Raw genomic sequence first — 27,866 nt, 5'->3', positions numbered from 1 at the left:
CAACATCAAAACCTCATCCCCACTGTAAAACATGGCGGAGGGAGCATCATGGTTTGGGGCTGCTTTGCTGCCTCAGGGCCTGGACGGATTGTTGTCATTGATGGGAAAATGAAATCCAGAGTTTATCAAGACATTTTGCAGGAAAACGTACGACCATCTGTCTGCCAACTGAAGCTCCGCAGAGGATGGGTGATGCAACAGGACAATGACCCAAAGCATACAAGTAATTCAACAAAACAATGGCTGCAACAGCACAGAATACGCCTTCTGGAGTGGCCCAGTCAGAGTCCTGACCTCAACCCGATTGAAATGCTGTGGCATGACCTTAAGAGAGCGATTCACACCAGACATCCCAAGAATATTGCTACACTGAAACAGTTTTGTGAAGAGGAGTGGTCCAAAATTACTCCAGATCATTGTGCAGGTCTGATCTGCAACTACAGGAAACGTTTGGTTGAAGTTATTGCTGCCAAAGGAGGGTCAACCAGTTATTAAGTCCAAAGGTTCAAATACTTTTTCCTCCCTGCACTGTGAATGTTTACATGTTATGTGCAATTAAACCATGGCAACATCTAATGTTTGTGTAGTATTATGTTCAGCAGACTGTGTTCTTCTATTGTTGTGACTTAGATGACGTTCAGAGCACATTTTATGCCCAATTCATGCAAAATTCCACGTAATCCCAAGGGGTTCACATACTTTTTCTTGCAACTGTATATGTTTAAAAAAATGCACTACCCCCTCTTGTCCCCCCTCCCCCACTCTGTAAATAACACAGCCGACCCCCGAGTTATGTATGATACTCACCCCAAACTTCTGCATTATGTAGGTTACATGCTACTGACACCTGCACCCTGTACATAGATTCAAGCTTTAGGCCTCCCACTATTAGCATAATTTGGCCCTGCCCACCGCTCAATCCCCATTCTCAAGAATTCTGGCTTTCAAATGTTCCCAGGCATGCTCATAGTTCCTCCCAATATTGTATACTAACATACTGCTATTTTGCTCTGTATAAAATGCAAAATTTAGCCTGGTCATTTACAATTATGTAACAGGTTTAGAAGTACCCCTGGTCAAAAGAAATAATATTTAAATATTTAACATAGGTGCAGTGTGCATAGCTGCAATCTTCATTTTATTTTGAAATACAATTCCAAACATTGCCATCAACTGGTAAGACAAGCACCTTCCAGTGGTATATTTAACAGACCAAAAGGGAGAAAATAGGAATCCCTAACTGGATAAAATTTACTTTGCAAGAGCAACATGTATTTTAACTATTTTCCCTCTACCCTATAGCAGTTTTACTGCTACAGGGCGGCATTCCTGTGAAAAATCACATATGTATATGTGATTTAGCACTTCCCCCACAGGGGGGCATGCGCATGCTGCCGGAGGATCACTTCTGCTGTGAAATGTCACAGTACAAACCAATCTACAAGTCCCCTGCAGATCGTAGGTCAGGGAGGAAGAACAGAGCTCTATCTATATTTAAATAGATACAGTTCTATCGTGACATAATTCGTATGTCTCTGCAGAGCTATGTCCAGACCAGTGTCATTAGTACAGTGATTAGTATATATTTTTAGCACTGATCACTGTATTAGTGTCACTGGTTCCCACAAAGTATCACTTAGTGTAAAAATGTCCGCCGCAATATCTCAGTCCCACTATAAGTCGCTGATCACCACCATTACTAGTATAAAAAAAAACTTTAAACAAAAATTCCAGTATATGTACCATAGTTGTAGATGCTATAACTTTTGCACAAACTAATCAATATACAATTATTTTGATTTTGTTTACCAAAATATGTAGCAGAATCCATTTTGGCCTAAATTTATGAAGAAATTTGATTTTTAAAATTTTTTATTGGATAGGTTTTATAACAGAAAATAAAAAAATGTTTTTTTTTTAATATTGTCAGTCTTTTTTTCGTTTATAGCACAAACAGTAAAAAACACAGAGGTGATCAAATAACACTAAAAGAAAGCTCTATTTGTGGGAAAAAAAGACAAATTTTTATGAATGCTCAATTGCAACCCGCCTACACATTTTTAATGCGTCTTGAGCAGCACAATCCGGATGACATTTGTAATAACATTTGTGTCTATAGAAGGTGTTTATTTATGTGGTTAAGCCACTCTGTGTTTTCAGAAAAGAGCCATGTGCGATTTTGGAGGAGTGCGATCTGTTTTTATAGAAGTGCAATGATAACCATATTCATCCAATGCAGTTTTGCTATTATTTTCCCTGTGCTATCTTCTGATTGGAGAGAGAGAGAAACATACCAGCAAACTGCATGCAAAAATGCATACCTACTGAAGTACAACCGCATCTGATTTGGAACTCAGCTGGTCTCTAAATCGCACTACAAAACTGAGCGATTTGTATATGTGTGAACTTGGGCTAAATGTGTAAAGCACCACCATTTTTAGTGTATTTATTTTTTTACCCCTTTAAGTCCTGGGGTATTCCAAACCTTTATGACTAGACAATTTTTTTAAGTTTTGTTATGTATTGGTCTGGGCAGGAAGGGGGTAAAAGTGCCCTGTATTGAGGTGGTTAATATATTTATGAATGATATAGGGTCTAGGAATAAAAATACCATTTCAGTTTTTGCAGATGACACCAAGCTGTGCAGTGGAATAACATCCTTACAGGATGTCTCCAACTTACAAACTGACCTCAACGCACTGTTTAATTGGGCAACTATGTGGCAAATGAGGTTTAATGTTGATAAATGTTCTGGCCAGCTCAGTGGATTGCTTTAAAAAAGGCCTGAATTATTTCTTGGATACACAGAATATAACTGGTTACTAACATTTATAGGTAAAGTTGATCCAGGGAATAGCCGATTGCCTTTCGAGGGATCAGGAAGGAATTTGTTCTGCTGCAAGAGCAAATTGGATAGTGCTTTGCTGTTTTTTTGCCTTCCTCTGGATCAACTGCGGGTGTAGGATTATAAATAATTTTTTTATGGTTGAACTGGATGGACTTTTGTCTTTGTTTTAGATAGACTAACTATGTAACTATATGATATTTGAAATCTGCTTGCGCTCCTATGTAAAAAACAATTAATACACGTGTGAAGCTGCTGACATCTGATCCAATACCCCAAGATCAAACGAAATGCAGAAGATAATAAAGAATGATGTAGCGCTAAAACACACAATTATAGCATTAGTACCTTAGGACATATAGCATAATATTGGGACCCTGTATGAACGTAAAGAGGAAATACATATATGTGCGTGATGATACTAACAAGATAAAGATGGAAAACAGATGTGCAACCCCTGCACACAGTGCACATATATAAATATAAAGTCCAGTGATCCTGTATCAATACTCTCCACTCAAACAGAGTCCATGGACTGTATGTGGGCCCGCACACCACCACGTGCAATCCAAAACCAGCTGAAATGGCCTCTCACCTCCTCCCTGCGACCCTGCAGGGCCACAGAGCTTTAACAGATCCCCACTGAATCAAGGTATGCTTCCTCTTGAGTGGATGGCTTCTTTAGTATATCGCCAGTATACAGCTTCCACCTCTCCTATAGTATCCTCCGAGGTAAACTGAGCAGGATGGACCCCAGCTCAAGCCCCAATAGGATAAAGGAAGCAAAAGACATCCTCCATAGTGTAAAACCGTTTTAATAAATGCCAGGAAATAAATGTATAGTACACTCACATTTGCCAGATGAAATACAGGCTGTTTCCCATACCATGGGTGTAAGTGTGTGGCTGAAGGGTGTACCAAGATGGCGCCGCGCCGGAAGTGCGTCACCACGTATTGCCGTCGACGCGTTGCGTCACGTGACCCCATGACTTCCTCAGGACTCCTCAGAAAGAGAGGCCATTTCAGCTGGTTTTGGATTGCACGTGGTGGTGTGCGGGCCCACATACAGTCCATGGACTCTGTTTGAGTGGAGAGTATTGATACAGGATCACTGGACTTTATATTTATATATGTGCACTGTGTGCAGGGGTTGCACATCTGTTTTCCATCTTTATCTTGTTAGTATCATCACGCACATATATGTATTTCCTCTTTACGTTTATACAGGATCCCAATATTATGCTATATGTCCTAAGGTACTAATGCTATAATTGTGTGTTTTAGCGCTACATCATTCTTTATTATCTTTAACTATGTAACTATGCTGACTTAATAAAAAAACAAATATTTCTGTGTTCAAAATTCCATGCAGGCTAGAGGCACCTTGAGAAAAATGATATGGCACATGTGGCCACATTGCGTTGGGAGGGCTTAAGGGGCATGGTTAAATAAAACCTAGATATATCACATATGCCAAAGTCCTTTTATCCACAAAAAATGCTTTAATAACTGTGCCACGCATAAATCTCAGCACAATAGAGAAAAAAATAACATTTCTATTACATGTTGCACACAGAATATAGAGCTAAGTGAGCTTACCTTAACCATAACTTCATTAAAATAGTCCGGAACTACGACTGTTTAGACAAAAGATTCCTTGGTTAGGAATATATAATGTACAATAAAGCATACAGAGTGCAGATGTAATGAGTTCAGGCTTATGTAAAATATAACATGTAGCACCCAATGTTAAAGTGGTTGTAAAGGCTCCAGGTTTTTAACCTTCATGCATTCTAGCATGAAGCTAAAAAAAAGCTTCTGTGTACAGCAGCACGCCCAGCCTCCCTTAATACTTACCTGAGCACCATCTCAATCCAGCAATGTGCACTTTAAAGCATCACAACCCCCCCCCCCCACCATCTCACTTTTCAGGCAATCAACAGCACCATCCAGCAAATGCTTAGTCCTACAGTGCCCACTATTACACACTTTTGCAGAACAGTCCCCTCCCTCTTTCACCCCTTTTAAAATATGCATGCTTTACAGCAATAGAACATTGACACGTTAGATTATTATTATTTTCTTGAAATGAGCAATAGAAATAGACTCATGTCAAAATGAAAACATATTTCTGTAAAGTGATTTGAATTATTTACACAGAAAAAAAATTGCACATTCCTTTTAGTATGAAATATCTGAATCATAAATGGTGAGGTTTTTTTTTTTTTCAAAAGTCACAAACTTAATTAAATAGAGATCACTTATCTTTAGTCAAGGGACTTTCATTCAGGGGTGGGCAAACTGCAGCCCTCCATCTGTTGAGGAACTAGAAGTCCCATCATGCCTGTGCCTCTAGGAGTCATGCTTGTAACTGTCTGTCTTGTAATGCCTTATGGGACATATAGTTCCACAACAGCTGGTGGTCCGTAGTTTGCCCACCCCTGCGTTAATTAGTTTTTATATAAACACTAATGTATCTGACAAGTCCAACATCTGGTGAGTTGGAGCACTTGCAAAACCCACAGCATGAAAACAGAAGAACACTCCAAGCAGCTTCAAGAAAAGTTGGTTCAAAAGCAATAGGAAGAAGAAATAGTATGACACAGCTCTAAACTTGACAAAAATAGGCTGTCTGTCATAAGTGAGTGACCATGCAAGGAGGAGACTAGTGAAGGAGCCAATACCTACAGTATGTCAACTCTGAAGGAGTTACAAGTGTAAGTGGCTGAGATTGGAGACATTATGCAACTAACTGATATCCAAATGCTTCAGTTGCAGCTTTTTATGGGGCAATGGCAAAAGAAAGCCATTGCTGACTAAAGCCTATATGACATTTCACCTACAGATTACCAGAAGGCATATAGGAGACTGTGAAGTCCATGTTCTGTGATCTGATGGGAGCACAAATTGAGCTTTTTGACCATCAAACTAAGGGTGAATTCAGGCATGCATCCGATTCTCCCTTGCATCTGAAGCCTGATCCACGTTCCAGAGGCAACGGACAGGTGGTGAGAAAGTGATGAAATGCCTCCTCACCACCCCACCACCACCAACCCCATTTAGCAGACAATCGCACAGCAACCGCATGCATTGCACACATTGCAGTGCTTCCCTATTTACTTAAATGAGTTGCATTCAGTAGGTTTACCACCCACTAATTGCTACATGCCAGTTAAACTTTACCACGGGCATAAAGCAAAGCATTGTGGCTGCAACATGTAAACATCCATGTACAATTGCATCTTAAAAGGGGAGGGCGGCAAAAACGTGGCTCAACTGTGCATCTTTGCCGTCCACATCCCACCAATACCACAAGTTTAAACAAAGCCTCAATGTCATGTTTGGGATAACCATGCTAGTGTAAGAAGGTCACGGGGATACGTTTCTGCAAAAGGTCCAGAAAGGCTTGTGAAAGTAGAGGGTAGAATGAATAGGGTAAAAAAAAGGGGGGAGGCATCTTGAAGGAAATCATATGCAGTCTGCAAGATGCCTATGAATTTGTTTTCCAGCAAGGCAGTGAACCCAAATATAAAGCTGGAGAAGTTGGATGCAAAGCTGATAGACACTTATCAACATATACTCAAGGCTTTAAATACTGGCAAACGCTCATCTACTAAATACTGACTTTAGGGCATTTAAACTTTGGTCATTTTATGTTTTCTTCCTTTCACATCAAAGTCTATTTGTGTTAAGCAGCATCAAAATAAAATTATGAAAAGACAAAAGGAGAAACACACAAGCACAAGCTGACAAAGAAGAAACTTCGTAACGCATTCCTGTGCAATGCGCATGTGCTAAACCAAGTGAGGTCGGGCAGTCCTTACTTCTGGGTATGAGCACCAGCATTGGCTTCTCCTGCAGACCAGCGTTAGCAGCTCCTACCATCCCTGCAGCAACCCAGTCTGAAAAACATTCAGCGGTTGCTTCTTTTGTAAGTGCATTTTTAACCATTTAATAAACCACTTATGACTTTAATGCTACACTTGGGGTTTGCCTTGTGTGTTTCTCCTTTGTTTTTTCACAGCTGCTGAATTACGAGAAACCCATCTGGTTACACAGCAGCAGCCCCATAGCTAGAACAGTTATTTATTAATTCGCACTTTGAGCTACCCATGCCAATGGCCTTTAAGAGTGTGTGTTGTAACACATATTCAGAAATTGGGTGTTATTCATTGTTTATTTTTTTTATCTTTTTGACATATTGATCATTGGATGCATCACCCACTTACAGCAGGGTTCTTTACTGGTGTTCTGCGCTATGTATTGTTTAAGCAGCCCCTTTATTTTTTGTATGAAAACAAAATACAATTGAATCAACTGTGATTCAATGTTCTATAACAATAAAAACTGAAATCTTTCAAGGCAGCAAATACTTTTTATAGAAACAATATGTCAAGATAAAATGCCTACTAATCAATACTTCCAATATGTTGAGGAGAACTAATCTGAATGTAAGTTAGAAATGTTCAGGTGCCATAGGCTTAGTTTACTTAAAACTAGACCATGCAGAAGGAAGTGGCGGGGGGGGGAGTCTAAGTGAAATTTTTTTTTGATGCTGGTAATATTCAATTACATAATTACTTTCTTTTTTTTGTTGTTATAAAATGAAGAGGTAGCCCCATACGTATTTTAAGGGCTGCGTTCCCTTGTGACCTCTGTCTCCTAAAAATTTGGATTTCATTACATAAATAATTTGTCGGTAAAATACTGTGACGTAGCTGAATTTGATATAAACTCATACAGTTAAAAATGTGCATCATATTATTATTCTGTTTAGGCGTTTAAAAAGCAATCACATATTAATCCTTGTAAGCAAAGTTACTTTATACTGTATAGGATTAGAATTTCAAATGTTTTTGCAGGATAAATAAAATACTGAGATGGCCCCTAGCAAGTAATTAGTAATAGCTTTGAATGAGTAACAAGAGGCTTGTGGTTAGACATGATATTCCCCTGTAGGCAAAGAGTGGAACTAAGAGTTTTAACAGCCTGTAAAATTCAGATAACAGTTTACTGTCCAAGGAGCCATGTTATTTACATGGACAAATAGCATACATTTTCTTTTTTGTCAATTTAAATGAATATCACCAAGTATCATATATCTTATTTAATTAAACTATCATAACAGCTTGTTTTGAAAAGTCCTGGTAGCATGAGTAGTTTTCCATTATTCATAACAAGACAAGTTGCTTTGTAAGCAAATGAAGGGCACTGTAACAAAAATTTTCAAAGTCCCATATAGAATATTTTTCACATCTGGGTAAAACAGTGAAAAAAAGGGTGAAACAACTGTGTAGAAATACAGAACATATTATAAATATAAAACATAAAAAATAAACTGAAATAAATAAATTAAAAAAAACAGTCTACAGATACACAGAGACGGGAGACAGCCACAGATGGCAGACATGCTACGGGAGACAAGAGATGGAGAGCATGCTATGGGAGAGGAGTGCGTATATGCTAAATGTTTATATATTATAGTATATGTAATATACACACACATAGTATATACCGTATTGCTCTTATGAACCAAGGTAGACTAGACAAAGCAGAGATGGAAATGGATAATTTAAACATCAAAGTCTTACACGTCAATCACACAGTAAAAATATGCCAGCTGCAACAAGAATCCAGGAGGTACCTGCGGCTGGATATACAAGTAGATGTGCATAGTTGCAACTGTGGAGCAACTGTGGAGCCTGTATGAAACAAGGCTGGCTGTAGCTGTCCTCCAATAATAAGATGTAATTGCACATGGAGTGATTAACCCATTAATAAATAGGATAACATTAAAGTGTCTGTGAACCCTCACCTTGTAAAACAACACATTTACATTAAAACAGAAATGCAATGGAAATATACGCTATATTACCAAAAGTGCCTGCCTTTATACGCACATGAACTTTAATGGCATCCCATTCTTAGTCCGAAGGGTTCAATATTGAGTTGACCCACCCTTTGCAGCTATAACAGCTTCAGTTTTTCTGGGAAGGCTGTCCACAAGGTTTAGGAGTGTGCCTTTGGGAATGTTTGACCATTCTTTCAGAAGCGCATTTGTGAAGGCAGGTACTGATGTTGGATTAGAAGGCCTAGCTCGCAGTCTCTGCTCTAATTCATCTCAAAGGTGTTCTACTGGGTTGAGGTCAGGGCTCTGTGGAGGACAGTCAAGTTCCTCCACCCCAAATTTACTCATCCATGTCTCTATGGACCTTGCTTTGTGCACTGGTGTGCAGTCATGTTGGAACAGTAAGGGGCCATCCCCAAACTGTTCCCACAAAGTTGGGAACCTGAAATTGTCCAAAATGTCTTGGTATGTTGACACCTTAAGAGTTCCCCTCACTGGAACTAAGGGGCCAAGCCGAACCCCTGAAAAACAACCCCACACCATAATCCCCCCTCCACCAAACTTTACACTTTGAATAATGCAGTCAGGCACGTACCGTTCTGCTGGCAACCGCCAAACAGACTGCCAGACAGATAAGCATGATTTGTCACTCCAGATAACATGTCTCCACTGGTCTAGTCCAGTGGCAGTGTACTTTACACCACTGCATCCGACACTTTACATTGCACTTGGTGATGTAAGGCTTGGTTGCAGCTGTTTGGCCATGGACACCCATTCCATGAAGCTCTCTATGCCCTGTTGTTGTGCTAATCTGAAGGCCACACGAAGTTTGGAGGTCTTTAGCTATTGACTCTGCAGACAGTTGGTGACTTCTGTGCACTGTGCTTCAGCATGCACTGACCCTGCTGTGTCATTTTACATGTCCTAACACTTTTTGGCTGAGTTGCCGTTGTTCCCAGTTGCTTACACTCTGTTATAATACCACTAACAGTTGACCGTGGAATATTTAGTACCAAGAACATTTCACAGATGGACTTATTGCACAGGTGCAAACCTATCATGGTACCATGCATGAATTCACTGAGCTCCTGAAAGCGACTCATTCTTTCACAAATGTTTGTAGAAGCAGTCTGCATGCCTAAGTGCTTGATTTAATACCTGTGGCCATGGAGGTGATTCGAACACCTGAATCCAATGATTTGGAGGGGTGTCCCAAAACTTTTGCCAATATATAAATATATATATATATATATATACACACACACACACAATATAAACACCTTTTTTATACATTTTTGGACTTGATCAGCTCCATAATCAGCTGCTGGGTGGAGACTGCAGGGGGGGGGGTGTCAGCAGGAAGCAGAGGAAGAGCAGAGGGAGCATGTCAGCAGAAGTCTTGGCCATTGGAGGACAGGCAGGTTGTGCTCTCAGCACACCCAAAAAACTGACCATGCTGGGATGGATGTGCTTCCATTCCTATCATGGTCAGTTTGAAATACAAAAGCAGGGGGAATGGCAGGATTACCAGGAATTTCACACCAAAGAAAAAAATACAAAGAGAACAGAATACTTTTTTTTAACACAAGTACATGGTACAACATACACATATCAGAAATATGAAATCTTGGGGTAACATGCACTTTAAATAAACTAATATACAAGAACCTCAAACAAATGTTAGAATCCAAATAATAGAATAAACAATTTCAATTATTCCATAAACCACTAATTGATACTGTTACTTTCAGTGTGGATGCTTTCAGTGTGGAGTGTGGAGTGTCTATGTGCTTGGCTTGTCAATCTTTTGTCAAAAGAACTAATAGTGTTGTTGCCACCAGCACTTGCACTTTTTTTTAAATGGTCATCCCAATTTATGTGCTCAGATGTCCTTGCGGGTTCCAGTATGTTGGAAGAACTATCCAAACATTTTGCCATAGGCAAAACAAGCATAGCTCCAACATCAGACTAGGGTGGACATTCCTTGATCTATCACAACAGTGATTCACAGTCATTATTTGCTGGAAGTCTGAGACATTTTGCAGGGACTTTATTCCACTACAGTCTTCTGGGAACCTATACTAGCTGCCAATAATTTTGTTTTCAGACAGAAACTCTTCTATGTGGTTATTTATTAAACACTCAAGTATGTTCTCCACTGTAGAAGTTAAACTTATATTCTATAGCTATTGGATGATCCCTCTTCAAATACAGGCACCACATTCATACCTTCTCACTTTAGAACTTGAGAATATGGGACACTTTAGATAAATGGGGACCTGCAGCATGCATAGTGCTTAGTGGCAAAAAATGTGTAAGGCTAAATGTTGCTGAATATTGGGCATGGCTTAATAGAGTCTGATTAGAAAAAGCAAATAGGCACCTGGGAAATAGCCCAAATAAACTGTAAACACTGCTTCCTTTTTCCCATGCACATTTTTCCTATACACATGTTGCTCATCCTTTCCCCTGCTCACACTGCCCCCATTTTATGCTGCATACACTACCCCCTCCTTTCCCTGCCTATATTACCTCTCTCCCCCACCATAAACATTGCTCCCAGTACACATTGCCAACTCCTTGTATACACTAACTTATAATGTGTAGTGCTGCCCCTAAAGCTCTCAATCAAACTAAAACACACCTGTGTAGTAAATCCTCAGCAAATCATCTCATGCAATACCACAAGCATGTGAACAAAACATAATGTGCAAAAACCAACAAATAAAAATGATTTTATCCCACACCATCAGAGATAATGAATATTATCAATAAGGTGAAACAAATAGAGAGTGATATTGAAAAGTGCAAATAAATTATGAAAATTAAGAATGGGTTAACAAAGAGTTCATGCAAGTCCATGTATTGTTGATCAATTCACACAGTGCAATTTATATAAACACTTCATAATTCTCATGTGCACCGAACACATCCAAAGGAGCCCCCGTGCTGTGAATATCTACAGCCGTTTAACCACCAGTTTGTGATCTTGGGTGGCCTCTCGACTTAAGGGAAGACCACACTGGTCTAGTAGTGCTTTGCTCAGATCTCTTCAATGCTCCCAAACCACCTGCTTCTCCTGCTCACCTCCCCGGTCATTAGATTGTTTACCAGCCAGAGAATCTGAATGCTCAAATTATAGGATGCCCAACATAGTATAGTTTGATTAAAATATTATATAAAATTTATTAAAACATTCAATTAATGCATTTACATTCAGCCAGTGATTACTAGTCAGAACATATGGCAAGCCTGTAGATATTCCCTCCGCCGTCATCCGACATCAGATACTGTCAGTCACCTAATCCTTCCTTTCCTTTGCATGTTGCGTCACGCCCCACGTGGCTTCATCAGAGGATCCTCAGATGAAGCCATGTGGGGTGTGGTGTAACGCATAAGGAAAGGAAGATTTGACGTCATGACGCTCGAACGTACCATACTGACACCAGCTGGCAATTTTAGGTGTTTCACCATAGGAAAAGTTCTGGAGGACACATTTTGTGAACAAAGCAGTTTTTTAAAGGATAATACACTATGATTTGATTCATTCCTCTATATTAACCACCATGGAAGGGAAGAATATCGTTTGAGTGGAGAAGGACCCCAAACAGCAGGATATCATCTCATTCATACTCTGGCCCATTTAAAGGGACACAAGCATTATATGACCTCACTTAACAGTTTGGTCATATACCTGAAGTGAGAGCACAACCGGTGGGGAGGCACGTCCATGCAAGCTTTTCCGCACATATTTTATTTTGGAAGCATGAGTTACTGCATTTTAAAGTGAACTATGCAAGTCTGAAAAAATTTCATACATGGACATTTTTGTTAATCATATGGACATTGACACTGCTGTTTACCATTTCACTCTTATTTTTTCATATTTCACAATATTGTTTATATTTTTGATATGCAACATAAGTAATGGCAACTGATGTATAATTATAGTTTCAAGTGAAGCGCGGCACATTGTGGTATATAATATTGTTTTAGCACACCAGTATGAGTATGTGTTAGCTGCAGGCGATTCACCATTAGCACTTCAGTAGGTTTTTCACTCACATAGCAACTCACAAGATTTCACATTTTTTTATTTATACACATTATAAGTTGATATTTTGTGCACTGTGCTGTAAACACTGTATCGGCAGCAGCCTCTTGTTTTATGGTATTTATTTGGTCTAAGGGTGATTGCTAGTTTTTGACCTGAATAAGATTGTAGGCAGTTCACTAGTTTTATTTGTTATTCATTGTATACATTGTCTCCCCTGTACACAATGCGCCCCCATCCTCCTGGACATCTGGAGCAGCTTGTAAAACACATCCTAAATTGTTAACTCTAGTTCCCTGGTCTCCTCCTCCCATGCCCGCCTCCAGGACTTCTCCAGGGTGTCACCCATCCTCTGGAACTCCCTGCCCCAACCCATCAGATTATCACCTACTCTCCTCTCCTTTAGGCGCACCCTGAAAACCCATCTCTTCAGGGAAGCCTACCCCACCCCCTGCTAACTTGCCGACCTCCTCCACTCTTCCTACCACTCCATCCCCCACAGCTATCTCCTCCTGTGCCACCACCCCCTCCCTCCTAGATTGTAAGCTCGAAAGAGCAGGGCCCTCGATCCCCTCATGTTTTGCATTGTATTGGTATTGTTCTGTCACATGTTCTGTCCCCCTTTGTAATGTACAGCGCTGAGCGAACTATTGGCGCTTTATAAATACTGTATAATAAAAAATAATAATAATAATGTAGCAACTTCATGTCTTCAAGGTAAAATGAAAAGACAAAAATATTATTCTTCTAAAACACAACCTGGAGAAAATACCTGGTATTTTTAAAGTGAACATTTGATTTAAACAACAGATTTGAGATGTTAAACCAATGGACAGAAATCCGGATGAACTGTAGATGGAATTCAAAGGGACCACCAAGTGTAATACCAGTTTCACACAGGCTTCAGCTTTTATAAGAGCAGTGTGAACAGCAGGCTTTAGCAAAGCTTTCATAAAGCTTCGAGGAGAATTCTCTAAGCCTTTAAAGTGCATTTCAGCTCCTGTTTGGAAATGTTATACATAGATCTCAATGGGAGTCATGATTGTCACTTTAACAAACTGCTAGCAGGCTTTCAGCAAGCTTCAAATAGCCTGCTAGCAGCTTGTTAAAAGTGGCAATAAGCACTCCCATTAGGATCTGTGTAAAAAATGTACAAACTAGAGTTGAAGGGCACTTTAAAAGCCTTAGCAAAGCTTACTGAAAGCTCTGTAAATGCTTTTTAAAAGCTTGCTGTTCACACTGCTCTTATACAAGCTAAAGCCCATGTGAAACTGGTCAAACTCAAAAAACCTGACCCAAAATAAAAAACTAGAAATTGAGGTGGATGACAAAAGAAGCAGTGAAAATTACATAATAGAGAAACAAATCAAGAAAGGAAAAAAATTCTTGTAAAAGAACTGCATTGTAAGAATTAAACACAACATTTGTAAAGAGATATCAACAGATGTGTAAAAACAAAAATCACTTTCCAGAATACCTGTGAAATGAAAAGAAATATCTGTCTTCTCTTGGAAATCCCACCACCCCTGTTTCTCCATCCTCTGAGTGTTGTACTCACAAATGTGGCTTAAAGCGGAGCTCCACCCAAAAGGGGAAGTTCCGCTTTAATGACTGCTCCCCATTAAGGATTGGCACCTTTGGGGGGCGGGGGGAGCGGGTTTGACAGGTACCCGCTCCCACTTCCAGTCCTATCGCCTAGGCGATTGGAATCGGAAGGTGTCCTCCCTCTCTCCCTCCCTGTAGTCATTTGGGACACGTGACAGGTCTCAGAAGACTACAGGATCATTCATGAAGCGCAGCGCTACTCGCACATGCGCAGTGGGTACTCGGCTGTGAATCCGCAAGCTATCACAGCCGGGGGCCCACACTGAAGATGCCAGCCTCCTGGATTACAGGACGGCCGGTGAAACGGGCTGCGGGGGACACACCGACACACACAGGATGGCCTGTGAAACGGGCTGCGGGGGACACACAGTGGCTGTTTTTTAAAAGTCAGCAGCTACAGTTTTTGTAGCTGCTGACTTTTATTTTTTGACAGGGTGAATGGAACTCCGCTTTAATTCAGCAATTTTTGTGTGCATTGTGTCATAATATTGTCGTTGACTTTTCTATTGTATTGCTGAAGTGTCATGTCCATATTTGTACATATTGGTCACACTGTTGGGCCTAGGTTCTTTTCTCTTGTAAAATTCAATCAAAATGTATGTAAAGAAAAAAAAAAGTATTGTCATCCTCAAGAATTTATCCTTAAAGATGTCCATGGCAAAATCATCACTGATGGAACTGAGATTAACAAATGGAATTAACACACAGAAGACCTTTAGAGCTACACAGAGGAGCCTTTGCTGATAAAATATTAAGTCAAAAATTATGCAAAAAATTATTCAATGTAAGGAAAGAGAAAGTTTGACTTACCTGCATTTAAAATCTTGGAGCACTATACAAGACACAGGCAACTTGTTCATACATGGGTTATGAGCTTATGCCTGCAGGTGGTTGGACACTGGCAAGATTTTGAGGACACTCTCCTGTGGGGGGCCCTCCTTATAATCCTACCCCACTCTATGAGTCCTCAGTTTTGTAGGAAGAAAGGCAGAGTAAAAGGGAGAGTATAGAGAGGGTGGCCTGTGTCCTCTACTTTACTGCAAGATATGCAATTTACAGATAAGTCAAAATTCTTCTTATCTTCAATCCCCAAACAGTGGATAGAAAAGGTGGGCAACAACTAGACAAATGAACTGTGCCAACAGGCCCAAAAAATAACAGAGGTCAAGTTCAAAGTGCCAAAGCAAGAACTTTATGGCCCAGAAATCCATTCACACTGGACTTTAACCTGCTAAAAATTTGGAGAAAGGTGGTAACATTTGGAGAAAGTATGAACAGAAGGCCAAATGGCAAGCTTACACCAGTTATACATCAGAATCTTAGTGCCTAAAAGATACTCCTACAGACTTGGTGGAGTGAGCGAAGAACAGCACAGGAGACGGTTTTTGTTTGAGATCACAATCTCTTCTAATCAAGTTCCTGATTCACCATTCAATAGTAGATTTTGAAGTGGTGTGTCTCTTATTATGAAGCCCTTAGGAAAGAACAAACCGGAAGTCCATTTGGAGAAGGACACAAAGTTGGTAGAAAAATGTCCTCATTGAGATGGAACACTGAACCACCTTTGGACGATATAATAGTCTTGAGCATAAGAAAGCCTAGTATTTGTGAAGAAAGGCTCTTTACAGGAAAAAGCTGCTAGTTCAGAGACATGTTTGTCAGAGGTGATGACAACCAAAAAGGCTACTTAGCTGGCAAGAATTTCTAAGGGAATATTCCTGATGGGTTCAAAGGGTGGTTACTGCAGACAGAAAGAGCTAAATTAAGAAAAGGGTGCTGCAAGGGGGCCTAACATGACAAACACCTTGAATAAAGTTTTTAAGGGACTGGAAAGTTAAAGGCATTTGAAAAATCATGGATAATGCTGATACCTGCCCTTTTAAGGTGTTAAAAGACAGATTCTGGTCAAGACCAGTTTGCAGGAAGGCCAGAAAGCACTAGACAGAGTAATCATTGGGATTAAATTGACTGTGCTCATACCAGACAAAGTAAGATTTCCAAGTATGATAATAAATCTTCCTGGAAGTGGCCTTTTTTGCTTTTGATAAGGAAGAAATCACATACTCACAAATTCCTCTATTGTTTAACACCTGGGTTTCAACAGTCCTGCTGTTAAAGCCAGAGACTATGAAGCAGGGTAGAATAGAGGGCATTTAGAGATCTTGCCTGTTTGGAAGAGGTCAGGGATCATCTGTCAGAAGTCTGAGTATGTCTGTGCACCAGGTTCTACTGGGACCAGTAGCACCACTGGTTTCCCCTTTTGCTCTATTTTGTGAAGCAGGCAAGGTAGATTCCACAATGGAGGGTAGGATTTAGTTAGCCTCAACTGAGACCAGTGTATAACTAGAGCATCCAAGAGCAAAGCTAGAGCATCCCTGGTTCTGTCATTAAACAAATGTAATTTATTGTTGTTGCATCTGGAGGCTAGGATGTCCACATTTGATGTCCCCCATTTTTGGCATATCAGACTGAACATATCTGAATGAAAAGACAATTCTCCTAGGTCTAAGAGGTGGTGGCTGAGATAATCCGCTTGCCTGGTGTCTACTCCTGGAGTGGGGGCTGCATAATTCGCTGGACAGTAAGTTTATTAAAAATGTTTGTCACAAAATACCAATGTAATTGTTCTCTTTGTTCCTTCCAAGAACTGCTGTCTAGCTCCCTTTTCACCTCCTCTCATGCTCACTTCTAGGACTCCTCCCGAGCCTCTCCCTTCCTATGGAACTCCCTACCCCAATCTATCTGACTGACTCCTACTCTATCCACTTTTAGACAATTTCTGAAAACCCTTCTCATCAGAGAGGACCATTCTGCCCCCATCTAACAATTGTACTTTTATTTTCTCCATCAGCATATCCCCCACAATTATTATCTTTTGTATCTCTTGACCCTCCCTCTTACATTGTAAGCTCTAATGAACAAGGCCCTCGGATTCCTACTGTATTGAAATGCATTGTAATTATACTGTCTGCCCTCATGTTGTAAAGTGCTGCATAAACTGTTGACACTATATAAATCATGTATAATAATAATGAAATAATCTGGTTTGCTTCCTTCAGGGCAGCCTGGCCCCTCATGCCCCTTGAAGGTTGATATATGCCACTGTGGTAGCATTTCCTCAATGTACCAAAATCAGGTGTCCCTTTAGAAGGGGGAGTCCAGTGTTGGAGGGACACCCACAGTTTCCTCCAGCCCGTTACTTACCTACCACCTTGTTTTTTTATTATTAGGCTTTTGGATGCTTTATTTGACAAACAAAGGTATTCTCCCTAACCGATTGATTATCAGGCTGTAATGCTTCACTACCCGGCCATGTTTCAGTTTTTAGGGTTGTGATATGTTGACTATCACAACACAGAAAAAATACTTGTTGCTCCCATCACAGTTGTGTGTCCTCTCTACTTGCTGTACACTAAACTAAAATCTTCCCAGTTATTTTCTTTATATTACAAAACAACTAGCATTTTAGGTGCATTTTACATGCATTTAATGCTTGTTTGGTTGAAAACTGCATCAAAAATGCAGCAAGCAAACCTTTTTTTAAATGCACCAAACCTGCAATGCTCCTAAGTGCACCAGTAGAAGTAAAGCCTAACAACCTAGACGAAATAAAGAACCAACAGCATTTTCTGATTACACAAATATTTATTTTAAGTAAAAACACAAGAGTACTCATCATTTTTCAAACACCTGAAAGAAAGGAACATTAAAAAAGAACAATCCACATCCTCATCCACAATAAGTGATCTGTATAGTTCATTGTGGTTCAAGCTTTGTGCAGCCCAAACTAAATATTGACATGACCACACCAATTTGTAACTACATGAATATAAAAAGAAAAGTGAAACACTATAATTTTGTTGTGCTATTAAACAAAAGAAGAACAAACAAAAGTAATTATCTTAAAAGAGTTAGAGCTCATGCACATGGGCTGTATAACATAAACATCGGGTTTATCTCACCACCCAGGAGCCACAGGTGCTGCACATACAAATTAACGGCTGTGTGCGACAGTACACCAGTACCTGGGTAACCATGCAAATACGTACAAATATATGACCCTGGATACAGACAGTGTGCAGCCAAGAGTGTCTGTCCACATACATGCACGTGTTTGCCCAACTAGCCATGTATAGCCGCATGCAACTATTGATTTCTGTGGGCAGCTGTATGCTAAACCTGTGACTCCCAAGCAGAGTAATACACTAAAAGTTTACATTGTATGGTTCCAGGCTCCCATGTGCATAAGGCCTTAAGCTTTGAAAACTGTTTCCTGAAAAAGAACATTTCAACAAATAGGAATGATTGAATCCAATCAGAAATGGAAGCTCTTCTATTTCTTTCATGACAGGTTTACTTCAAGGCTGTTTTAAATCTGGTGTGTACAATGTACTGATTTCATGAAGCCGCAAACTACTCTAATCTTTAATCGCATCACATCATTTACACAAAAGAAACACATTTATGTAATTTGAGAAGTCAGGCAGACGTGGTCCTAGAGTCAGACGTGGTCATAGAGGCTATCACAGCAAAATGCTCAAGAAAAAGTACATTGAGTGCAGTTGTTACATACATTAATATCCATTAGCCTATGTTCATGCTACTACATGCTGTGGAGATGTGCACTGGGTAAAACTGGAACATCCTGCATTTAAACACAACCTAATGTACTACAAGGCATCACAATGTGCTGAAGCTCACGTTAAGGGAAACAAGGTACATTGGCTTTTGCTTTGGAAAAAAAATGTACATCAAAGCAACACAATAAAAAAAAAAAGGTCAACTTTAGTACATTTAGCACATGCTGCAAGTAAGGCATGTGGTGTGAATCCAGCCATACTGAGATATCATAAAGTCTGCAGCAGGTGCTGTACCCTAGTTACCATGTACATGGTACAAACATTTCAGATGTTAATATCACGTGTTTAACAATAATCTGCAGGTGCTGTAGAGTTTGTCCTCAATTGCCAAAATCTCAGAAATCCTTAATTTTGGAAGCATTATACGATCAGGCCAGCTTAAGAGTACAATTAAGGGTCAGGGCATGTGGGGCTATGGTTTTTAGCACTGCCATCATAAACCATAATGCAGTTTAGGTCACACAACAGCTTCTGTAAAAGATGAAGATCGAGACTCCCTTGTGGTACTGGAAACACGGTCTATAACTGAGTTTTCAAAAGATCCACATACTTTATTTACTTTCATACATTTTAGGAGCTTTCTAAACATTCTGTATAAATGCTTCTGAAAGTTTTCCCCTGCAAAAGTATAAATGATAGGATTTAAACAGCAATGGATAAATGATATTGTCTGAGTGATGTCCATTGCAGTATTCAGTGTTTCTGAGAAATTATACAGATCTTGCAAAGTCAAGTTAAATATGCCAAGTAGTTCTAAAAACTTTAAAAATACCACAATGTTATATGGAGTCCAAAAGAGAAAAAACACAGCAACAATGATAAATATCAACTTAACTGCATATTTCTTCTGCCTGCTCTTACTGTTTTGTAAATTTTTAATAATACGAGAGTAACAGAAAAATAAAACTGCAAATGGGATTATTAGACCAAAAAGATTAATTTGCAAATATGACAGCAGTGTCATTGTCACTTCTTGGTTTTCTGAATAAGAAACCGAACAATATTTAAATCCATCTTTTATACTCTGTTTGTGAAAAATAAAGTGAGGTAAAGAAAAGATAAAAGAACATGCCCAAACAGACAAAGTGACAATGATGCCCAAATGCATAGTCCTGAACTTGAGTGAAAAGACCACATGGACAATTGCTAGATACCTGTCCACACTTAAGACTATTACGAAGAAAATACTACTGAAAAAGCCAATGTAATATACTGCAGACAGTATTTTGCACATTGCATCGCCAAATTCCCACTCATATTTAATGGCGTAAACAACAAATGGAAGCGAGAAGACAAACAGTAAATCAGAAATCGCCATGTTAAGCAGATATATGTCAGTCACTGAAGCCAGCTTCTTAAACCATATCAGTATCCACAAAACCAGGGCGTTCCCAACAAGTCCACAGGTAAAAACGATGCTGTACAGGACAGGCTTGAAAATTTCTTCTACTAAGCCGAGATCTTTGACTCTGTATGTTACCAAATCAGGATACACATAATCTTCTGTGGTTGAAGTTAGCAGAAAATTCTTATCTGCAACATCCATGCTGTCTGCTACAATCATAAAAAGGATTCATTGCATTATATTCAAATACATTATTTACATGTACACCTGTGTGAGATATATATACACAGTATCTATGTACAGATCTGGCATACATATGTGTAAAGACACACACAAAGTATATTCATGTCCATATGCACACAACCATGCAAAAATGTTTAGAAAATATACTTACTTCACACAAAATACAGCACAGGTTAATAGTTAACGTTGTTAACAGCAGACAAGTAAATGTAAGATATTCAAAGAAATGTTAAGTTACGAAGCAGGATGTACAAAAAAAGCCCACATTTCCTGGACAACTCAATATAGCCTTGCTTAAAGAAACATTCTTTTTTTTTTTTGTAATGAACGGGGATGGTGCTGCTCTCAGACAAATAAAATAAACTATGAAAAAGTGAAAAAAGGTTAAAAACAACCCACAAAAACGTGACACATGTGAACCATAGATAGCACAAATGCACTAACATCAGTGCAACAACATAAATGGAAAGCACATCCTAGACCTAGACTCAGGACATGTGCCAAAGTGATATAAGTAAACTGTGCATATGATAAAAGAAAAAAATATATACAGTGGGGATCGAAAGTTTGGGCACCCCAGCTAAAAATTTGTATTATTGTGCATAAAGAAGCCAAGGAAAGATGGAAAAATCTCCAAAAGGCATCAAATTACAGATTAGACATTCTTATAATATGTCAACAAAAGTTAGATTTTATTTCCATCATTTACACTTTCAAAATAACCGAAAACAAAAAATTGGCATCTGCAAAGGTTTGGGCACCCTGCAGAGTTAATATCTTGTACTGCCCCCTTTGGCAAGTATCACAGCTTGTAAACGCTTTTTGTAGCCAGCCTTCCAATTCTTGTTTGAGGTATCTTTGCCCATTCTTCCTTACAAAAGTCTTCCAGTTCTTTGAGATTTCTGGGCTGTCTGTCACGCACTGCTCTTTTAAGGTCTATCCATAGATTTTCAATTATGTTGAGGTCAGGAGATTGTGAAGGCCATGGCAAAACCTTTAGTTTACACCTCTTGATGTAATCCCCCATGGATTTCGAGGTGTGTTTAGGATCATTATCCATTTGTAGAAGCCATCCTCTCTTTAACTTCAGCTTTTTCACAGATGGCATCAAGTTACCATCCAAAACTTGCTGAAATTTTATTGAATCCACTTTTCCTTCTACTCGTGAGATGTTCCCTGTGCCACTGGCTGCAACACAACCCCAAAGCATGATTGATCCAACCCCATGCTTAACAGTGGGACAGAGGTTCTTTTTATTAAATTCTGTGCCCCTTCTTCTCCAAACGTACCTTTGCTCATTCCGGCCAAAAAGTTCAATTTTAACCTCATCGGTCTACAGAACTTGTTTCCAAAATGCATCAGGCTTGTCTATATGTTCATTTGCAAAGTTCAAACGATGATTTTTGTGGTGAGGACATGGAAGAGGTTTTCTTCTGATGACTCTTCCATGAAGACCATATTTGTACAAGTATCTCTTTATAGTGGAATAGTGTACCACAACTCCAGTGTCTGCCAGATCTTTCTGGAGGGATCGTGCAGTCAAACGTGGGTTTTGAATTGTTTTTCTCACAATCCTGCGAGCTGTTCTGTCTGATATTTTTCTTGGTCTTCCAGATCTTGCTTTAACTTCCACTGTTCCTGATGACTGCCATTTCTTAATTACATTCTGAACAGAGGATATTGACATCTGAAAAAGCTTTGCTATCTTCTTATAGCCTTCTTGAGAACAATTGAGAACAATCCATGACACTGGCAGGTCTCAGCTTTGCAAAGGGGGCAGTGCATGCTATAAATTGTGCAGGGTGCCCAATCTTTTGCAGACGCCATTTTTTTGTTTTCTGTTATTTTGAAAGTGTAAATGATGGAAATAAAATCTAACTTTTGTTGACATATTATAAGAATGTCTAACAAATCACCTTTCTGGACTGATTTGTTTCTTGATCTTTGTGAGATCCAAGACATTTTTTGCCAGTTTCATCCTAAGTGTGGGAGCCCGTCTACATACAAATCCCAGGCCAGCTGGTAACAACCCCTGTAGAGACCGATTAGCCTCAAGTAACGGCCAATGTTTTCTAAAGATTTCGTCAGTCTTCCCATGGTGTACATTATAATCTAGAATGATTGGCAGTTGTTCCCACAATCCATCATCCTTTTTCTTATCTTCAATAAGTCCTATGCGATCCATATTGCCTACTTCTTGTATGGCATCTTCAATCGAATTCGATGGTCTGCTGTGCCATTGGACACAGCTGTTCACATGGCAAAAGGCCACTGTGGTTGGCTTTTTACCACATCACATAATCAGCTGTGTCTGTAGGACACAGTGATCCTGACGATCGCCGGGAGCGCATCACTGGGTGCGCTCTCTTGGAGGACGTCATGACGCCCTCCCAGAAATGGACAACCAGGCTGTAACTGTCAGTCGGCTATAGCCCGGTTGTCAAGTGGTTAAAGCCCAAATGCTTTAGTATTTTATGATTGTAGTTAATAGGGTGTAGCACCTTTTATACCACCCATGTTTTGAACTTAAAGGCCAAACTTTTTTTTGGTTCGGATAGAGTGGTGAGGGATTAGAACACCTTTCAGGTGTTTACTGCTGTTTGTGTCCTTGTTAGGGAGGTTCACCCTGTCTATTTGTCCTGTTTACCATCATCATTAAAAGTGAAAGTAAAAAGAAAATCCTAAATTTTGGTTTGTCCACAGAAAAGTAACAGAGGGGAAATCTTCCAATGGGGACACTAGTTCTGGTGACCTGGGGGCCCCCTTGAGATTCCTTTAATTTGCAGAGATTGCCTCCCACATGTTTTGGCTATAGGACAGGAAGTGAAGGGAAATCTCCCCTATGGGACACATGGCACAAAAAACCTGACAGGGGTTATAACCCTTCCTTACTCTATCCAAAATAATAAAAAAAATGTTTTGCCTATAGTTCTACTTTAAATTCCACCAAGCCAATGAGCAAAGCTGATCAGTTACGGGAAAAGATTAGTTCCTGTTATGGCTACCCAAAGAAGACATACCAGTTACTAAAAACATACTTCTGGCATGCACAAATATAAACTCTAACTTTGGATCATTTTCTTCAACAAATACAATATTTTATGTTCGACTCTTGTTTAACCACTTGGAGGTGACCCCCCTTCCTGACCAGGCCATTTTATGCGAAATGGCACTGCATTACTTTAACTGACAATTGTGCGGTCATGCAATGCTGTACATAAATGAATTTATGTCTGTTTTTCCCCCCACAAATAGAGCTTTCTTTTGGTGGTATTTGATCACCTGCGCGTTTTTTATTTTTTGTGCTATAAAAAAAAAAAAGAGCGACAATTTAAAAAGAATCAATACAATATTTTTTACTTTTTGCTATAAAATATATCCAAAAAAAAAATTTTAAAAATTAAATTTCATCATAAATTTAGGCCAAAATGTATTCTGCTATATGTCTTTGCTAAAAAAAAGCCCTGTTTCCCTGTAGCAGTACTTCTACTAGAGTGTGATTTGGTAGTATTTTGAGAGCCAAAAGATCTTATGAGCAGCCAAACGAAGCAATACAAAACAACAATGCAATAGAGAAGCAGTTCACGTCTACACATACCCATATCAATGTGCCAAACTGTAAAATAAAAAAGTAATAATGCTGCGCTTCTCAAAACTCAATAAACATTTTGACCTTTACATTTTTTTATCCCCCTGATGAAGCCACGTGACCCTGTGGCGCAATGCGTAGGGGAGGGGCTTGTGATGTCACAATGCTTGTGGTCATTGAAGTATTGAGGAATACAAGATGAGTGAGATATATGGATCCATGTTATGCTAAATATATGTGGTGCCACTCAGCACCTTTTTATGTAAGTGGCCATTTTACCACTTGCACGTTGCCCTATAGCAGAAATACTGCTACAGGGCGGCAGGGCTGCACAAAATCACGTATACATACATGATTTGCACGTCCGGGTAGAGGGCACTTGCGCACCGCCCTACCTGCGCTGCTATTGCCAGTGTTTATTAAGTTTTGAGAAGCACAGTATTAATATTTTTTATTTTATGGTATTTTGAGACTAGGTTAGTGATGTAGCTGGGGGCCCAAGTTGTGGATGGCATTGTAAGTTGTTGTTAGTATTTAGAATTGAATTTGTTGAGTGAGTGGCAGCCAATGGAGGGAATGGCAGAGAAGGGTAGCAGACACTGAACGGCTGGTAAGGTGGATGAGTCTGGCAGCAGCATTCATGATGGTTGGAGGGGGGATAGCCTATGTAAAGGTAAGCCAATGAGTAGGGAGTTGCAGTAGTCGAGGCGAGAGATAACTTGGGAGTGAATTAGGAACTTTGTGGTGTCATTGGTTAGGAAGGGGTGTATTTTGGAGATTTTGCAGGAGTTGAGATGGCAAGCTTTGGAAAGTGATTGACTGTGGTGCTGAAAGGTGAGTTCAGAGTCCAGGTTTACACCTAGCACCCTGGTATGCAGCGACGGGTTGACGGTTGTGCCATTGATCATGACAAATAAGTCAGGGGAAGGGGCACATGGGGGAGAAAATATTATGAGCTTGGTTTGGATAGATTGAGTTTGAGGAAGTGGGATGGCATCCAGGTTGATATGTCAGTCAGTAAGTTAGTCATACGTGAGGAGACTGATGTTGTGTGCTGAGGGGTGGAGAGGTAGATTTGGGTGTGGTTAGTGTAGAAATGATATTGAAAGCCATGGGAGGCTATTAGATGACTCAGGGAGGAGGTGTAGATTGATAATAGAAGTCCAAGAACAAAACCTTGGGGGACCCCAATGGAAAAAGGAAGAAGAGTGGAGGAAGTAGAATTGTAAGTGACACTGAAGGTGTGGTGGGATAGGTAGGATGAGAACCAACGAAGAGCACAGTCATGGATACTAGGGGAGTAAAGTTTTCTGAGGAGGAGGGGGTGGTCAACCGTATCAATGGCAGCTGAAAGGTCCAGAACTAGGAGTACAGAATAGTGTCCATTAGTTTTTGCTGTTAGTAAATAATTTGTGAGTTTTAGGAGAGCAGTTTCTGTGGAGTGTTGACGGCAAAATCCAGACTGAAGGGGATCAAGAAGGTTATTCTTGATGAGGTGGTTGCTCATTTAGTTATAGACCAGGCGTTCAAAGAGTTTGGAGAAAAGGGGAGCAAGGAGATGGGGTGTAGGTTAAGATTGGTGGGGACGAAGGAAGGCTTTTTAAGTATAGGGGTGACTAGTGCATCTTTAGAGTATTGGGGAAGGTGCCAGAAGAGAGGGAGAGATTGAAGATGTGAGTTAGAGAGTGTAGGATAAAGCCATAGGGTGACCGCAGTGTTTGAGAGGGAATATGGTCCAGGGGACAGGTGGTTATGTGGGCGTTAAAAAGAAGTTTAGCAACCTTGTAACAGGAATGGACTTGCCAGTGGTGGTGGGACTCACCTGCCTTGTGGGCTGCAGTACCAGGGCTGGCCAGCGGGTGCTCTCAACAACCAAAGGCTCACTCCTGCAATGAGCCATCACCTGAGGCCGATTACAGCAGGTGTATTTAAGGAATGGCCAGGCCTGTGATCAGGGCCTTGGTGTATGTTTCCCATGAGCCCCTGTACCTGCATCCTGTCTGCTTCCTGCCTGATCCTGATTCTGCTTTAATCCTGACTCTGCATGAACTCTGCCTGTCCTGACCTCGGCTATTCCCGACTACGCTTCCGCCTGCTCCTTGTACCTTGCCTGCCCGTTTGCTACTGACCCGGCCTGCCCGACTACGTTTAGTATTGTTCTTATTGTTATCTGTTGGAGGTTTGGCTGCACTGTGTTTATGTTTAGTCTTGCACTGCATTTATGTACTGTTTAGTCTTTAATAAATTGTATTGTTTATACTATACCTGGAGCCTGTGTTTCCTTGTGTCAGTCCACACATTTCTGGTCATACCCGGATCCCTAACACCTTGTCTGTAGTAGCAGTGTTGAATGAGAGTAGTGTTGAGTGTACCTGAGGACATGGGATGTTAAGTGGGGGAGTTATCTATAGAGTGGAGATTTTATTATAATTTGTATTGATCTTATTTTTTAAGTGATTGGCAATCTTCTTGGCAGTGAATGAGTTAGTGGGTGGAGGCATTGGTTAAGTTCTCTACAGGTAATTGTTAGGTGGTTGGAGGGAGAGGTGCTGGAAGACAGGGAGAGAGTGGAACTAATAAGGTGGTGATCAGAGAGAGGAAAAGGATTGTTGGAGAGGTTGGACAGAGTGCATACTGTAGGTGTGAGAATACAAGGTCAAGGGTGTTGCTTTCAGAGTGAGTAGAAGTATGTACCCATTGCTTTAGGTCAAATGAGGAGGGTAGACTAAGAAGTTTAGAAGTAGCAGGAGTGTTAGTATTAACAGGGATGTTAAAGCCGCTGAGAATGATTGTGGGGATTTCAGAAGAGAGAAAGTAGCCAGACAGAGAAGTCATCAAGGAAGATTGATAACGGTCCAGGGCAGCTGGTAGATGACAGCAATTCTTAAAGAAATTGGAAAAAATAGACATACACAGTGAGTGTCAAGGATCCGGATGTGACCAGAGATGTGTGGACTGACACAGGTAATAGCAGGCTTCAGGAGTAATGTAATAATAATATAGTTTATTTGTGCGACACACCAATATACAAATGCACCGTGCAAGTAAAAACCAAATAATCAGAAACCTTCACCCAATATATACAGAACAAAAAAGTAGTCAGGGCTAGCCGGGGTCATACACAGGTGATCAAGCATGGGGTAGGGAGAGGCAGACAGGACACGGAGCAGATCACAGGAACAGGAGCAGGGAGCAGGTTCAGGAAAACAGGTTATCACAGGCACATGGGAACAAAACACCAAGCCACTGGTTACAGGCATGATTGCTGCTTAAATACACCTCCTGCAATCAGCCTCAGGTGATGGCTTGATTGCAGGAGGTGAGATCCTGGCTGCTGAAAAGTACCCGCTGGCAAGAACTGGTACTGCAGCCCATCAGCACCAGCAGCGATGAGTCCTTTCCTGACAGTACCCCCCCTTTAAAGAGCGGCCTCAGGATGCTCCAAAAAGTCCTTAGTGGGCAAAATGTTCCACCGCCCGGGTCAGGTAACTGGCTGGATATCCCACTGCCGGAGTCAAGCGACTGGCTGGGTTTCCTTCTGGTCGACTTATGTTTATGTAGGAGAACACAGGAAGGCAGGTTGCTGGACACAGGATCTCCAGAAGCAGGCTGGGAATCAAGTATCGGCCAGCTTAGCTGGATGGCAGCGGGCGGAAGCACATCAGGCTGGGCAGCGAGCGGAGGCACATCAGGCTGG

General features: G+C 40.4%; 2 protein-coding genes across 4 annotated transcripts in view; both read right to left on the bottom strand.

Moving 5' to 3' along the window:
- The window catches only part of IMMP2L (inner mitochondrial membrane peptidase subunit 2), a 1,307,031-nt gene that overhangs the window by 1,126,689 nt on the left and 152,476 nt on the right, over nucleotides 1-27,866 (bottom strand). The window lies entirely within an intron of this gene.
- Nucleotides 17,978-20,543, bottom strand: LOC149464707 (C-C chemokine receptor type 4-like). Its single transcript, XM_089674196.1, has one exon. It carries the CDS (start codon nucleotides 20,536-20,538, stop codon nucleotides 19,450-19,452), a length of 1,089 nt encoding a protein of 362 aa, XP_089530322.1. The 5' UTR covers nucleotides 20,539-20,543; the 3' UTR covers nucleotides 17,978-19,449.

The sequence above is a fragment of the Staurois parvus genome, unplaced genomic scaffold (genome assembly GCF_062004578.1).
Source record: "Staurois parvus isolate SC_StPar_1 unplaced genomic scaffold, SC_StPar_1.0 ptg000147l, whole genome shotgun sequence".
Classification (NCBI taxonomy): Eukaryota; Metazoa; Chordata; class Amphibia; order Anura; family Ranidae; genus Staurois; species Staurois parvus.
Note: the sequence above shows the minus strand (reverse complement) of the source record. Positions and strands in the feature narration are given on the sequence as shown.